Source organism: Moschus berezovskii, chromosome 25 (genome assembly GCF_049115385.1).
Source record: "Moschus berezovskii isolate FMDL1 chromosome 25, NW_MosBer_1.0, whole genome shotgun sequence".
In the NCBI taxonomy this organism is placed as follows: Eukaryota; Metazoa; Chordata; class Mammalia; order Artiodactyla; family Moschidae; genus Moschus; species Moschus berezovskii.
The window spans coordinates 50787665-50803845 of NC_142484.1; the positions used below are offsets into that span (position 1 = coordinate 50787665).

At 35.8% G+C, this 16181-nt stretch overlaps 1 protein-coding gene across 2 annotated transcripts in view; it reads left to right on the plus strand.

Moving 5' to 3' along the window:
• LOC148773946 (neutral amino acid uniporter 4-like) overlaps nucleotides 1-15934 on the plus strand; it is a 32525-nt gene extending 16591 nt beyond the window's left edge. For both annotated transcript variants that reach the window (XM_088832076.1, XM_088832077.1), the window contains 2 exons: nucleotides 6031-6200; nucleotides 11765-15934. In XM_088832076.1, coding sequence (XP_088688202.1) covers nucleotides 6031-6200; nucleotides 11765-12072 — 478 coding nt within the window. In that variant the 3' untranslated portion in view covers nucleotides 12073-15934. The remainder of the gene's footprint in view (nucleotides 1-6030; nucleotides 6201-11764) is intronic.
• Nucleotides 15935-16181: the final 247 nt, after the last annotated feature.

Here is a 16181-nt window from a genome sequence, read left to right on the forward strand (position 1 = left end):
GTTCGTTAGGTAGTATTCTGGGTATAAAAGTGTTTCCCCTGTAACTGCTGGTCTTAATTGAATGGTGTTTTGGCAGTGTTTTTCCAGGATGTCCACTAGAGTAACGCAAATAGCAGACGTTCTTCTTGTAAGAGATATCAAGGGTATGTTAAGTTTTCAGAGAAACAGACATTGAGAAGCAGTGAAGTGACTTCTTCCATCTCTCGGAATCCTTTTGAAGCACACATTGGATAGGGAAAATTCAAACAGGAGAGAAGCATGTAAGAACAGGGTAGATGTGGGGTAGATATTTTAATTTATTTAGATAAATGAACTGGGACTTCACATTCCCCCAAAACAGAAAAGAATCTTAGGCCTGAATTCCTGTTTATAGCATATAGGAAATAGGAGGTTGAATATTCTGGGAAATAGAGCTGAAAAATAGTGGCAGATAATCAAGCTGTCTTAATTGATCCTTCCAAGAAATCTGGGAGTTGACCTCTGAGGAATTTGTTACCTAAGATGAAAATATTTAGGCAAGAATGGACTCACCAAGAGACACAGGAAATAAAGATGTAGAGAAATATAAGGAAACAGGATAAAGAAGATTTGTATATTCTGAACTCTTTCTTCCATTCTCACCCTCAGAAATTCTTAATGATATTCTTCTAATATTAAAGTTGCCTATATCTAGGAATCCTGGCTGAAATGACCTCTGCCTTTCCTTTCTTCTGCCTGTCTTCTTTTTTCATCACAGTAAAATATTATTAAGTTAAAAAAGAAGGGCGTCTATCAAATTCATCTGTCATCTAGCGGATACTTGCTGTATGCGTTTTATGTACTTGGAGCTTTTCCCAAGCATTAGAGATGCAGCAGCGAGCAGAGAAGGTCCTCTTCATATTGCTTACATTCTGGGGAACGCTCCTCAAACGTCCCGCGGTTTAAAGCATCCAGTCTAGTGGTGAATACTGGGTAACACTTGTTCAGCTGCTCGGTCGTGTCTGACTCTTTGTGGCCCCGTGGACTGCAGCACGCCAGGCTTCCCTGTCCTTCCCCATCTCCTGGAGCGTGCTCAAACTCAGTCCATCGAGTCAGTAATACCATATCCAACCATGGCATCACTAAATAAATAGTTAGTTGTCCTGTTTAGTTATTTTTAGCTTAGAATGGGGTGAGTTCTTGATCTGGACTGTAGCTGTTTTTCAAAAAGACTTCTTGACAGAGCTGAACACTTGAGATTCTTGAGGATCATGAAAAGTCCAAGAGGGAAAGTGAATTGTTAGATTATTTCCAAGAATAGCTTCTGTTTTCAACCTCGAGAGAATCAGTCAGCCCCTTATTTCCCAGATTAACTTAAAAAAATAAGTATTCATATCTGTATAGATAAGTTTAGGTTAAGTGTTGATTTATTAGCCAATATGGGGAAAAGAAGGGAAACTTTGTCATTTTTGAACTCTAATGTTTTCAAAACTTGTGTTTTCACTGGAACATTTAGTTGTTTTTCTCCCCTATCATCTGATTCTATATATTGACTGCAAAGTAGTTATTTAAAAAATATATATTTATTTCTGGTCTTTACCAAGATATTACATTTCTTAGCTATCAGTATAACCGATTTTGTTTTCAAGCAAGAGTCATCTTATTTTTCAAGTATTGTTATTTGTGATATTGATTAAATGTAGTTTCAAGAATTACTATTCACACCCATTTTTATCATTAATATTAATTTAACTAATATTTAATAAGTGTCTATCCCCTCCTAAGTGCATGAGTGGTTATACAGAGAATAGAACCTATGTTCTAACTTTCAAGAACTTTGACACTGAGTTTTAAAATACCTTTTAAGTTGTTCCATTTGTTATTTAAAAGTTGTTTTATGTTGTTGAAGACAGGTTAAAAAGCTTATACACTGTGATCAAGTTGGGTTTATTTCAGGGATGCAAGGATTCTTCACTATACGCAAATCAATGTGACATACCAGATTAACAAATTGAAAGATAAAAGCCATATGATAATCTCAATAAATGCAGAAAAATCCTTTGACAAAATTCAGCGCCCATTTATGATTAAAACTTTTCAAAAAATGGGCATGGAAGGAACGTACCTCAACATAGTAAAGGCCATATATGATAAGCCTACAGCAAACATTATTTTCAATGGTGTAAAACTGAAAGCATTCCCCCTAAGATCAGGAACAAGACAAACGTGCCCACTTTCACCACTGTTACTCAACATGGTTCTGGAAATCCTAGCTACAGCAATCAGAAAAGAAAAAAAATAAAAGGAATCCAGATCAGAAAAGAGAAGGCTCTCACTGTTTGCAGATGACATGATACTGTACATAGAAAACCCTAAAGATACTATCATAAAATTGCTACAGCTAATCAGTAAATTTAGCAAAATTGCAGGATACAAAATCAATTCACAGAAATTGCTTGCATTTCTATATACTAACAATGAAAAATCAGAAAGAGAAATTAAGGAATCAATCCCATCCATTCACCATTGCAACATAAAGAATAAAATATCTAGGAATGAACTTACCTAAGGGGACAAAAGAACTGTACACAGAGAATTATAAGATACTAATGAAAGAAATCAAAGATAAACAGATATTCCATGTTCCTGGATAGGAAGAATCAATATTGTGAAAATGACTATACTGCCAAATGCAATCTACAGGTTCAATCCTTATCAAATTACCAATGGCATTTTTCACAGAACTAGAACAAAAGATTTCACAATTCATGTGGAAACACAAAAGACCCTGAATATACAAAGCAGTCTTGAGAAAGAAGAATGGAGCTGGAGGAATCAACCTTCCTGACTGCAGATTATACTACAAAGCCACAGTCATCAAGACAGTATAGTACTGGCACAAAAACAGAAATATAGACCAATGGAATGAGATAGAAAGCCCGGAAATAAACCCATGCACCTGTGGGTACCTTATTTTTGACAAAGGAGGCAAGAATATGCAATGGGGCAAAGACAGCCTCTTCAATAAGTGGTGCTGGGAAAACTGGACAGCTACATGTAAAAGAATGAAATTAGAACACTTCTAAGTACCATACACAAAGATAAACTCAAAATGGATTAAAGTTGTAAATGTAAAACCAGAAACTATAAAACTCGTAGAGGAAAACATAGGCAGAACACTCAATGACATAAATCATAGCAAGACCCTCTATGACCTACCTCCCAGAGTAACAGAAATAAAAACAAAAGTAAACAAGTGGGACCTGATTAAACTTAAAAGCTTTTTCACAGCATAGGAAAATATAAACAAGGTGAAAAGACAGCCCTCAGAATGGGAGAAAATAATAGCAAATGAAACAACTGACAAAGAATTAATTTCCAAAATATACAAGCAGCTCATACAACTCAATACCAGAAAAACAAACAACTCAGTCAAAAAGTGGGGAAAAGACCTAAACAGACATTTCTCCAAAAAAGACATAGAAATGGCCAACAAACACATGAAAAGATGCTCAACATCGCTCATTATTAGAGAAATGCCGATCAAAACTACAATGAGGTATCACCTCACACAGGTCAGAATGGCCATCATCAAAAAGTCTACAAACTATAAATGCTGGAGAAGGTGTGGAGAAAAGGGAATATTTTTGCACTGTTGAGGAGAATGTAAGTTAATAAGCCTCTATGGAAGATGGTATGGAGATTCCTTAAAAAACTAGGAATAAAACCACCATGTGACCAAGCATTCCCACTCCTAAGCATATACCCTGAGGAAACCAAAATTGAAAAAGACACGTGTACCCCAATGTTCATTGTAGCACTGTGTACAATAGTTAGAACATGGAAGCAACCTAGATGTCCATCGACAGATGAATAGATAAAGAAGTTGTGGTACATACACACAATGGAATATTACCTAGCCATAAAAAGGAACACATTTGAGTCAGTTCTATTAAGGTGGATGAACCTAGAGCCTATTATACAGAGTGAAGTAAGTCAGAAAGAGAAAGATAAATATCATATACTAGCACATGTATGGAGAAGGCAATGGCACCCCACTCCAGTGTTCTTGCCTGGAGAATCCCAGGGATGAGGGAGCCTGGTGGGCTGCCGTCTGTGGGGTCGCACAGAGTCGGACACAACTGAAGTGACTTAGCAGCAGCAGCAGCAGCACATGTATATGGAATCTAGAAAGATGGTACCAGTGAATTTATTTGCAAGGCAGCAGTGGAGAAACAGACATAGAGAACAGACTTACGGACCTGGGAGAGGGGAGGAGAGGGTGAGATGTACGGAGAGAGTAACACGGAAACTTACATTACTGTATGTAAAATAGACAGCCAACGGGAATTTGCTGTGTGTCTCAGGGAACTCAAACAGGGCTCTGTATCAAACTAGAGGGGTGGGATAGAGAGAGAGATGGGAGGGAGATTCAAGAGGGAGGGGATGTATGTATACCTATGGCTGATTCATGGTGATACTTAACAGAAAGCAAAAAAGAAATCTGTAAAGCAATTATCCTTCAATGAAAAAAAATGAAAAATAAAAGTTTTATGTTGTTGTATATCCTCCAGACAAATCCCTATCACTTTAATCAAGTTTTTTATCCTTTTGAGAGTCAGTTTGCTCATTTCTGAAACTGTTAGTTTATATGGCCAAGATTAGTACATATGGACAATTACCACAGATACATGCTTAAAACCAAAATGAGAACAAAGGTTGATAAACATGTAGGAAAGTTGAGTATAGAAAAATAGAGTACTTGAAATTTTAATATGAAATGTAGAAATTAAGGGGTTCTTGAAACAAAAATAAAAACGGAATAGTTGATTTTAAAAGACTGTATTGCTTCTCTTTAACACTCTGATTTCTGTATTACTCTTTGATGGATCCTTAACAAATATGCCAGCTTCTAAAAAGATAGTGATGATTTTATTTCCCGTTTTTACTCTGGGTAACATCAAATGATAGTAATTACATATAATTAATGTTACTGAGTGGTGTTAATAATAACCAGATTCTTAACCTATGTAATTTGTTCTATACCAATAGAAAAGTTATTATACCTATATGCATAGTGACATATTTTTAGATATATTGTTAATCATATTTTAAAAACATGTAAGTTAAAAGGTAATTAGAAAAAAGGACTGTAATAATAAACTGATAAGAATATTCAGTTCTCCACAATTATGTATCAAAGTATATGAAGCAGGAGTCTTTTGGTTATTTTGTACATTTCAGTAGCTTGACCATTTATGTTTAAACTTTAAACATCAAGGTGAGAAATATATCTTGAGGTCTTTTTAATAGTGAGTTTGTGTTGTTCCTAGCCCTAAGGCCCTCTTCTTTCCTTAAGTTTGCCGTTTGTAGTATTTTCAAATCTGTTTCTACTCAGCTTTCTTCCTTCTTCTTCACTCCTAGGATGAATACATTATAGAAGGAGATTTAATTGAATTCTTTCTTGTTTGGCAGCTGTTTAGGAAAACTGTTTATAATCTTGACATGTTAGTGATATCTTGCAGTACCTGTCTTTTTCTCCCTGGTGTATTCACCTAGCATAATGCCCGCCAGGTTCATGCATGTTGTCTCGTTTTTGCTCACGCACTTTGTCTTAATATGAATCTAACTTTCTTTTTATTTTGGTTATTTTCATTTTATTTCTTTTATTTTTATTATGACTTAGATAAACAGAGAATAGATTGGTGTTTGCCAGGGGCTGGTAGAGGGGGGAAAAGAGAAGAGTTTGGTAAAACGATACAGGCTTTCGGTTAAAAGATGAATAAGGTCTGAGCATCTAATGTAAAATGTGGTGACTTGGTTGATATTACTGTATTGTATGATTGAAGTGTGCTGAGAGCAGAATCGGTGTTCTCACCAAAACAGAAAAAAATAGACAAATACATGAGGTGATGGATGTGTTTGTTAATTAATTCCGTTTGTGGGAATTCTTTCACAATGTATATCAAATCATCATGCTGTAGACTTTAAATGTCTTATAATTTCATTGGTTAGTTAAATATTGGTAAAGCTGGCAATAAAGAATGACTAAATTTTGAAAATTTTTAACAGGTTATATCAATCAGTGAAAATTCTGTATTCCTTCGGCATCTTTGTGACCTATTCAATTCAGTTCTATGTTCCAGCAGAGATAATTATCCCTGTGATCACATCCAGATTTCATGCTAAATGGAAGCAAATCTATGAATTTGCAATAAGGTCCTTCTTGGTTACTATTACTTGTATCACTGCACACTTATATCATAATGATTTTTATTATTGAATTTCTTCTAATGAAACTACTTAAAGTATATTTTTTATATTTTTGAAATAATTTTGTTCACCTAACTGGATACATTTTGGTTTAAAATTCTGTTATTCTACTGATATAGAAGAAAATCATAAATCATATCCTATCACACGTAAAACAAGTAACTGAATTATTATTTTCAAAATAATATCACTCATGATTGAAATATAAGTATATTTAAATCAGATGCATAAGTGATTCTTTATATCATTGATAACATTTTGCTTTGGCTTTCTAGTTTTCCTGAAGTTTTTTATATCTGCTAACTTTTATATATTTAACAGTTCAGCTTTCCATGATTACCTGTACAAATGGGTTTTGTTCTGTTTTGGTCTTAAACAATTTCAGTGGCTTATTTTACTTATTATTTGAAGGAGTGTGTATAATCTCTTCTTATTGTTTCCTATTATAAAATGCCCCACAAGGTAGAATTAATCATGGAGACTCACGGAGAGGGGCCTTTAGTTTGGTGTAGCACTGTCATGGTGACCTGATGGTTCAAAACTCAGGTCTCCCACTTCCTTGCTGGGTCTTCTCTGAGCCCTTCTTTTCTCAACAATGAAGTGAAGATAAGACATTTAAAAATATGAACAAAGTGGTTAGAAGTTGCTGTTAATACTATCATTTTGTCACCACTTTTATTATAATTGCAAAGAGAAAGATGATTGCCACACCAATGTCTGACGGGATTGCCTAGGATGATACCAAGGACGAGGTGACTGGTGATTGGGGGACAAGCAGCTTTGGAAATTCTAGAGAAGATTTGAGTAACTATCTTGGCCCATTCAAAGTTAGAGAATGGTAGAACTAGAAATTCTGGGCAACTCTGTAAATTTCATTGAGCACCTTGGGGTAGAGCTTATGCCTAGATTTAAAGAATTGGGTGTGTTATATTTTGTTCAAAGAAACAGCAAAGCTGGGCAAAGTAGATAAAACAGATAAGACATACTTTTTGAAGCAATTATTTAAATGAAATATGTCAACTAATAAGGGAAATCACATTGAGGAATGAAGTCATTAAACCCATACTCCAATGACTAATGAAACACCCAGGAGGAAAAAAATTATTTTAAAACGTTTTAGAATATTCTTTACACATTACTTTTATTGACATTTTGACAGCTGTACTAAATAAAAAGACGTATTTCAGGCAAAGTCCTTTTATCAGGAGATGTGAGGCAGTTCTATTCTGAATGCAGGTCTCCTTTTAAGGTTAGCTACTGAATTTTAATAACTTCACCCACTTCTGCACATTGGCTACTGTTATGTTGAGCTCCCTGTCTGCTGTGGTCCAGACCAGACTGCACCTCTGCCACCAGGAATTTATTCCCACAAGCCAGGGCTTTTCCTCAAGGGCTGAGTACATAGCACCGAGAGTTGCAGCCTTTTCTTTGTCGCTTCTTTCTTTTAGTTAAAAATAGAGAAGCCCGTTTAACCAAATGTGAGGGCTATATTTACAGCATGCTTTGGACAGAGAACACAGGCCATGTCATATGCCCTTCTACTTCATTGAGACACATCATTGGACATTGACCTTCATTTAAATCTTTGGCACGTCCTTCCAAGTTAAAGTCAACTGATTTTCATGACAGACCTGTTTTGTATCCGTTATCCAAAGCACTTGCAAATGTCCTAGGGTGGACTCTTTACTGATGGGCGTGTGGAGAGCTGGCGGAACCTTGTCCTGTCCGTAGAGCAGGCTGTGCAGCAGCAGCAGGGGGAGTGGAGGCCCAGCTGGGTTTGCGCGTTTCAGGCCCCATAGTCCGTTCCAGGTGCTGAGTCCACGTCTGCAGGACAGATCTGCAAAGTATGGTTGTAACTAATACAACCATCAGCTTGGGTTGTATTAGTTATGTCCAGGTCTCCGTTTAGTGTTGAATCGCCGTTTCACAGCATCTTCTTCATGGAATCAAAAGCTTGAAAGGATGGGTCAGGCTCTTCCTGCATGTTCCCTGTAGACCCTTACTAGGTAGGCATTACACAGGTAAGAGAGAAGAGTGACTAGCAACTGGCCAGAGGCCACTTGGACTGCAATAAATGCCTTTTATTTTAAAGGCAGGCCTGTAGAAAAAGCTGCTAAATTTTGATTTCAAACCAGTATTTTGATCCCGTGTTTGAATTGAGCCTGCAAAATATGTTAAATACTACTTATTTCTGTTATTTTCCAATTCGTTGATCCTTTCACTGTTTCTAATTTGAAAAGCCCTTGGATTTGAGACTATGCTTTCTTCTTTTAGTAAACTATGACTACATAAAGCATATATCTTTGGTAGTTTGTAGAATACTAAGAGGACGTCCCAGAGTCATTTAAGTTAGTTGTCACAGTAGCTAAAAATAAGTACCATTTGTGCCCTAGTACTCTGTCTTAGAGTCAGTAGGTGTATGGAGAGGATCATTCACTGTTCGTGCAATTTAGGTTTGCGTGCTGCAACTAGAGAAAGCCTGTGTGCGGTAATGAAGACCCAGCGCAACCAAAACTAAAAATAAATAAGTTTTAAAAAAGATTTACATGCTAGAGTGTTGTTGATGTTATAATATCAAGCATTTTATTTTTTTCTCTGCTATATCTGCTTTTACCATTAGGATGCAAGAAAATGGACCTTTTTTGCCATTGCTTTTTTTTTTCCATGTCAGAGGCAACTTTGTACCTTAAGGATACATTCTTTTCCTCTATAATATAGTTTTTGGAAATACTGAATAAGATTAATTAGTACTTACTAGATATATTCATAATAACTGTCTGTAAATGACAAAGGGCAGCATATTTATAGTAATCCTGTAGTGAATATTTGTAATTTGTAGTGAATAAACTATCCTTATCCAAGCTATTCTTTGACTTACTATTTTTGAGTTCTTCTATGTCAGAGTTGCCTGAAGTATATATATTTCACTTTCTTCTCTTAGTAGAGAATGTTAGTACATTATCAAATAACATTTCAAGCCATTTTTACTAGCAAATATATATTGGTTATATAACATTTAAAGAATGATTTTATCTAATTGATAAATTTCATGATTTAGAAGCATTTGGTAAATGGAATTTTAGTCTGAATGAATAAATTCTAAAATACTATAGTGTTTCTCCAGATGCTTTTCCAACAACACTTCACTTGATTTACTCATAACAACTTGGCCTATTGGAAAACATTAATAACAAAAAATAGACTCCAAAATGAAAGGCTCTTTAGATGACAAGGTGGTCGTCATGTTGGTCTGGTTGTACTTTTAAATACTGCCATCTACTATAAGTATTTTATCACAAAATGGATAAAAGCCAATGGATTTTTAAACATTCTGTTGTGATTGAGAGTTATGCTTTATACTTTCTTTGAGAGAAATGTTAAAATGATATAGCGCACATCCATTAAACAAGGATTCACTTTATAAAGTATTTCTAGTTTAGAGTTCCAACTTCACATTCAATTATTTTACTTAGGAAGATTTATTGTACTTCAGTCTTGTAGAAGTGCAGCTATGTTTATGATTTCAAAATAACTTTTTTAGGATTTTAGCTTTCATAATAATTAAATAAAAAGTGGTAAGTAGTAGTGTGTGGTTCTAAGAAATGTGGTGGTTCCAAATTAATGCCACATCCTCCTGGAAAACATTGAGAGCCACAAAGAGAATATGGGGAGGGAGAAACCATAAACTAACAGTTAAGAAGTAAAGAAACCAGTAGACCAGAAACTCGAAACTTAATTACAAAGAGCATGAGTTAAATTATATATACACACACACCCCACACACAGAAAGTTCAGTAAGAGACAAACACGCAGGAAAAAGAAAAGCAAAGGAAAGTAAAGTTAGAAATAGAAGGGTGACAAAGATTAGTGAGAAAACTGATAGCTTTTGAAGATAAGGAAAGGAACACCAACACATACACAATCAGAGTCCTCAGAGCTGGCGCTGTGGTTGCAGCCGTCCTTGGCTGCGGCAGTGGTGGAGCTGTCACAGCTTCGTGCCAGCAAACTTAGCTGTTATCTCTGGTGGCAGCTCCAACCCTTCACAAACCATTCACTGAACCACTTAAGGACAATTCAGAGAAAGACTATGCCTCAGTTTTTGCAAACCTGTTGATACCTTTTGGTAAGATAAAGATGAGATCAAAAAAGTGCTGGATCAAAACTTGCAGAAAACTTGTCAATAGCTTGGCATAAAATCCTGCTGATAATAATGGTGCAGATTTTTTTTTTTGACTTTTCATTTTGAAATAGCTTAGAAAAGCTGTACAAGAAAGTAGAATTACCATAAACCCTTTACTCTGTTTCTTCTAATGTTAACAGATTACATACCACAATACAACTGTTAAGGCCAGGAAATTAACATCGATAAAATGCTGCGAACTCATCTGTAGACCTCATTTTGATTTCACCAGTTTTTTTCCACTGTTACCCTTTTTCTGATCCAGGAACCAATTCAATTTCCCACTTGAATTTAGTTGTCAAGTCTACTAGTCTTCCCCAGTCTTGACAGTTATTTTTTTTTGTCTTTATTTACCTTGACATCTTTGAAGTGTCAGTAATTTTGTAGAATTTCCTTCAGTGTAGACTTGTGTGATGCTTTCTTATGATTAGGTTGAAGTTAAGCATCTTTAACAAGAATTCCACAGTTGATGCTTTGCACTTCTCAGTACATCACGTTACGGCTTATGACTGCTGAAGTTAACTTTGATCACTTGGTTAAGGTGGTGTCTGTCAGGTGTCTCCACAGTAAAGGTACTGTTTTTTCCTTTATAATTAATGAGTTTTTAATAGAGGTATTTCCTGTTGTTATACAGTTAGTGCTAAAAAAAAATAGTGTAAAGTGTTAGTTGCTCAGTCGTGTCTGACTCTGCAAACCCATGGACTATAGCCTGCCAGGTTTCTCCATCCATCAGATTTTCCAAGCAGGAATACTGGAGTGAGTTGCCATTTCCTTCTCCAGGGAATTTTCTGACCCAGGGATCCAACCCAAGTCTCCTGCATTGCAGGCAAATTCTTTGTCATCTGAGCCTTTGCCCATTAATTTTAGGATCCTTCATTGACTTTTCCTGCAACGGTTATTACTGTGGTGTTTACTTAATAATGGTTTTTTCCCCATGGTTTCTTCCATTTTTATTAATTGGAATTCTACTGTAAGAAATAGTTACCTCTTCTCTTTGATTTAACCATTTTTTTATACCATACCAGCCCAGATTTTGTGCTTTGTAGAATGAGCTGTATGGCAGAATAATGAAAATGCATTCTTTACCCAAAACTTCATAGCAAAAATCAAAAGTTTTTTATGTAAGAAACCCTGTTGATAAGTCAAAGTCTGAGGACCATCACTCAGTGTTTTGGTTTCTTTCTTTGTTTTCTTTTTAGCTCAGAACAAAACGTGACAGATGCTTCCGCAAGCAATAGGCTCGTAGTGCCTACTTGCATCAGTTAATTTTAATGTATTGAAAGTATCTGCAGTGAGTATTTATGTAGGTATTAGATATTTACATAAGGAAAATTTGTATTTTCAATTTTCTAGGTGCCGGCGCGATCCTCATTCCTCGTTTAGACGTTGTGATCTCCTTCGTGGGAGCTGTGAGCAGCAGCACGCTGGCCCTGATCCTGCCGCCCCTGGTTGAAATTCTCACGTTCTCTAAGGAAAACTACAGTATATGGATGGTCCTGAAGAACATTTCCATCGTGTTCACTGGAGTTGTTGGTTTCTTATTAGGGACATATGTAACTGTTGAAGAAATTATTTATCCTTCTCCCAAAGCTATCACTAGCACTCCACACGGTCCCTCTTTAAATTTGAATTCGACATGCTTTACATCGGGTTTGAAATAGTAGGAGCAGAGGTATGAGTCTCCAGTTTGGAAATGATTTAAGAACCACTAGGACACGTTGGCAGTACTGATAAGCTACAGCATATTTCTTGGTTTTAAGTATTAGCAGCAATTTCAAAAATTTTAGTTTTGAAAATTGAAAAAATTAAAATGTTAAACAATTAAAGAAATACTCTATTACTTGTCTTTCAGTCAGAAATGATTCAACCAAGATTCAGTCTTTTACCTCCATGCTATTCTTTTGTCACCTGGTTGAGGAGAGAACAGGGTTTCAGCATTGAGCGAATTAAAGAAGAAGGTATAGGTAACTAAAATCTACCACCCTAATGAATTTCAAAGTATACTTCATGTTAGTATAGAAATATCTCAATTGTGTTTTTATTAGAGAGCCAGATACTTATGTTTACCCTTTGGAAGTTTAGAAAACCCTCATTAGCCATGAGGTAAGCATCAGAAAATCCCCCAAACAGAACTGTTTTTAGCTGATCTTCATAATGAAAATCAAGAGGACCTGTGCAAGAGTCTGACTTGGCGTTTCAACCAGATTTGAAAGAGACTTTAAAAAGTTGTGGAGTACAAATTCCCTTGTTTTTTTTTTACCTGTGGAAATAGATACCCAGGATGGTTAAAGTTAACTTGATTGAGACCACTCAGCTTGAGATTGAGAGAACCTGATCTTTGGATTCCTGGTCCAGGATTTTTTATCTTTCACATCACATCCTAGAAAAAGAAATTATGTTCAGTTCAACTTTAGTGTTAAGTCAGTTTAATATGATGTTTGCCAAGTGCATGTGACCTGAGCAAACAGCTCTGAAAAGCCTGCAGCACAGCCGTGGGGCAGAAGCAGCACTTTAATGAACCAGTAGAGACACCTTGCTGGTCAGCTTCTGGCAGGTGGATGGTGCCCAGCTGTCCTGTGTGTGGCTTTAGCTGTCCTTACTGTTTCTTCCTTTCTAGGTTTGTAGGTACCATCTTTCCTAATGACAAAAAAACAGGTACCTGGCATGATGCAGGACCTGTGCCCTCTTTCTGGCCTCATGGCCTTCCTCATCAGAGCCTTCTATTGCTCCACATGGGCAAAATAACAGAATCAAGCCTAGGGAAAATTGAGACAATAATAAACTGTTAAATCCTGAGAGCTCCAGGCTTCTTCCAGAGAAGTACATTCTATTCTATTCCTCCATGTTTTTTAAGCCCAGTTATTAACCAAAACAAAGAATCTCAGTGAGCATGGAAGATGAAAATCGTTAAATTTAAAATTGAGAATCTTGATTTAAAAAAAGATTTAAAACTCACTGAATTTTTTAGTCGGGTTGGTGAAAGATATCACCAAGATCGCTGCAGTGTATATATTCTCTATTCTTGTATGTAAATGTCAGTTCAAGTATTTTTTGCTTACATCATAGAGTCGAGCATAATCCTAAAGGTATATCAGAAACTTTGTTTTGGTACAAATTCATCAGCATCAAAACTTTTAAAAAAAACATTTGCATCAAGAATCACCAATAATTTTTATGACACTTTTATGTCAGATCTGTTATGTTGAACCTTTAGTCATGCTGGGAAAATGTGGAAGAAATTGTAGGAAAAGTAATTGCCATTGAAGCTAATGTTATATAATCTTGAATATAAGAGTAAATTAGGTATTTTTTTTAAGATATGTAACTTGGGGCGGGAGGAGAAGGGGACGACGGAGAATGAGATGGCTGGATGGCATCACCGACTCTGTGGACATGAGTTTGAGTGTACTCCGGGAGTTGGTGATGGACAGGGAGGCCTGGCGTGCTGTGATTCATGGGGTCGCGGAGAGTCGGACACGACTGAGCGACTGAACTGAACTGAACTGAACTTGGTATAAAGTGACTTGAAAACTATTATTTAATACAAAGCACTATTAGATTTTTTGTCAGCTGTCTCATAATATTTCTAGTCTGTGTGAAATTTTATTTTTGTAGTTTTGCCTTTGTTTATTTTCTTTATGAAATTTATCAACTTTCGTGAAATATCAAATGGTTGATCATAGCAGTGTATAAATTTTAATTTCAGTGAACAAATGTTGAGTATATTTTCAGAGTCAAGTTGAAATGAGGAAAGAAAGAGGGGGAGAATAGTTTTATTTCTTTACAAGAAACACTCTGTAGATGTAAATGCACTCTATATAAGGAGTTTTGATGATTTATTTCATTTGCAAAAAAAAAAAATCAGGCAATATTTTTCCTCTGAAAATTATTTTTAATGAGTCATAACATTTTCTGAATGTTATTAGAGAAGATACTTTGATCAAACCAGCTATTGATTTTATTTGGGGACCTGAAAAAATGAGAGTGATCGCACCTGGCAGATTTTTTATCCAGTATCTTTGGTCCATTGCATTCTGGCTAAAATGACTTCAGCATTTCATCTGCCACCACAGTAAAACACCTTTGGAAAGCCAACCAGGTGTCTTATGACCTCTACTACTGGAATGGGGAAGAGAAAGGAAAACTTGATTCACCTCTGAAAACCTCAGAGCTAAGGCAGTCACCTCTGTTCCTTTTCAGCCAAAAGGGTTTCTCCAGTTTCAGAGTCAGCTTATCAAAACACTGGCTCTCAGATCTTTCTTTCTTTTTTATCAAAGGATCTGCTTTTCCCCGAATGGCATGGTTTCTCCACAAGTGAAGAAACAAGACCTAGTTTTTCTTAAAGACCAATTTGTATAGTGTTACCAAATGAAAAACATACTATGTTAGCAAATGCCACGTTATGTTTTAATCCTGTCCTCTGGATTCTCTGTTGAAATGATTTCTGCCTCTTGTCTGTGTGATGCACTTGACATTTTTCTAAGTGTTTTATGCAATATGCATGTGCTAATGTGGCCTAATTTCATTATTTTTGTAGTAGTTGTAGAAAAGCTCCCTACTGTAAAGTGCTATACAGATATTAATTGGGATATTAATTGAAGTTCTACATCAGTGACATGTCCAGCTGTGGACATGCTTTACTGTAGCTTACCTGTGACATCTCCTCTGGGACTGACATGCCAGAGAGGTCAGAACAGCAGCTGAGAAGTGCATTTGTTTGCTAATAATGTGTAGCCCCTCATTTCTTCATTTGAAATGGAGAAGATACATAACAGAGCTAATAGAAGTAGTAAATAAAATTATTTAACTGATACCAGTGGCTCAGTGAATATTTTCTGTTGAGAAAGTAACTTGGTAAAAACAAAAATGAGTATTTTAATCTTTTTGCCTCACTTAGCTCCCCTTCATAAAACAATTTGAGAGACTTTGATCTAAAAGGTATAACAAGATACTTCCTAACATTAAACAGCTGACTGTAATAACTAACACTTCGGCAGTATGGTTAACCATAATCTTATTTATGCCACTGGTGCTCTCTAGGCTAAACACCATTCTCAAAGTTATTGGTTCTGACCTAGGAGATAAGAAAACATGCTTTAGAAATGTTATTTATTGCCCTAGGATAAAATGAAATGACAAATCACTCTCATTCTTAAAATTATATATCAAGGTTACCTAGTTCTGATGTATCCACATATATACATTCCAGTAGTCTGTGTTATATATTAACATAAATTCGCCATTTAAATTGGATCCAGACAGATGTGTGTTGAAAGAGCACCCTGAAAATGATTGCTTTAGAGTTTTCATGATAACAAATAGGAAAACACATGCTTGTACCGTGAATAAATTAAGCTGTGGAGTTTTGTTTCTTGAAATGATGTTGTTTGAGTGAAAACTACATATCAGTGCACTTGAGTCAATTATATTTCTTTTAACTTATTTTTCTTTATAATATGAAAAAATGTCTTAAGAAGTACTGTAACTTCTGAATTTTCAATAAAATATTATTTTGCTTGCAAATGCCTTTTAAAAATATATTTGTCTTTTAGAAGGTTAATTGACACAAATGTCATAAACTGCAAAGGGCACTAGTATATTCTACGGTAACATTTTAATCAGTCTTTGAGGTTAATTCCTTGTCGTGTGACCTTCTACATTGGAAGCTGCTGGTATGCACCACTGAGATATAAGATCCGAAGCTGACTGAAAATGAAAGGTCATACTCAAGACAGTGACCTGAACTTCCTGCAGAGTAAACGCTGGGAGG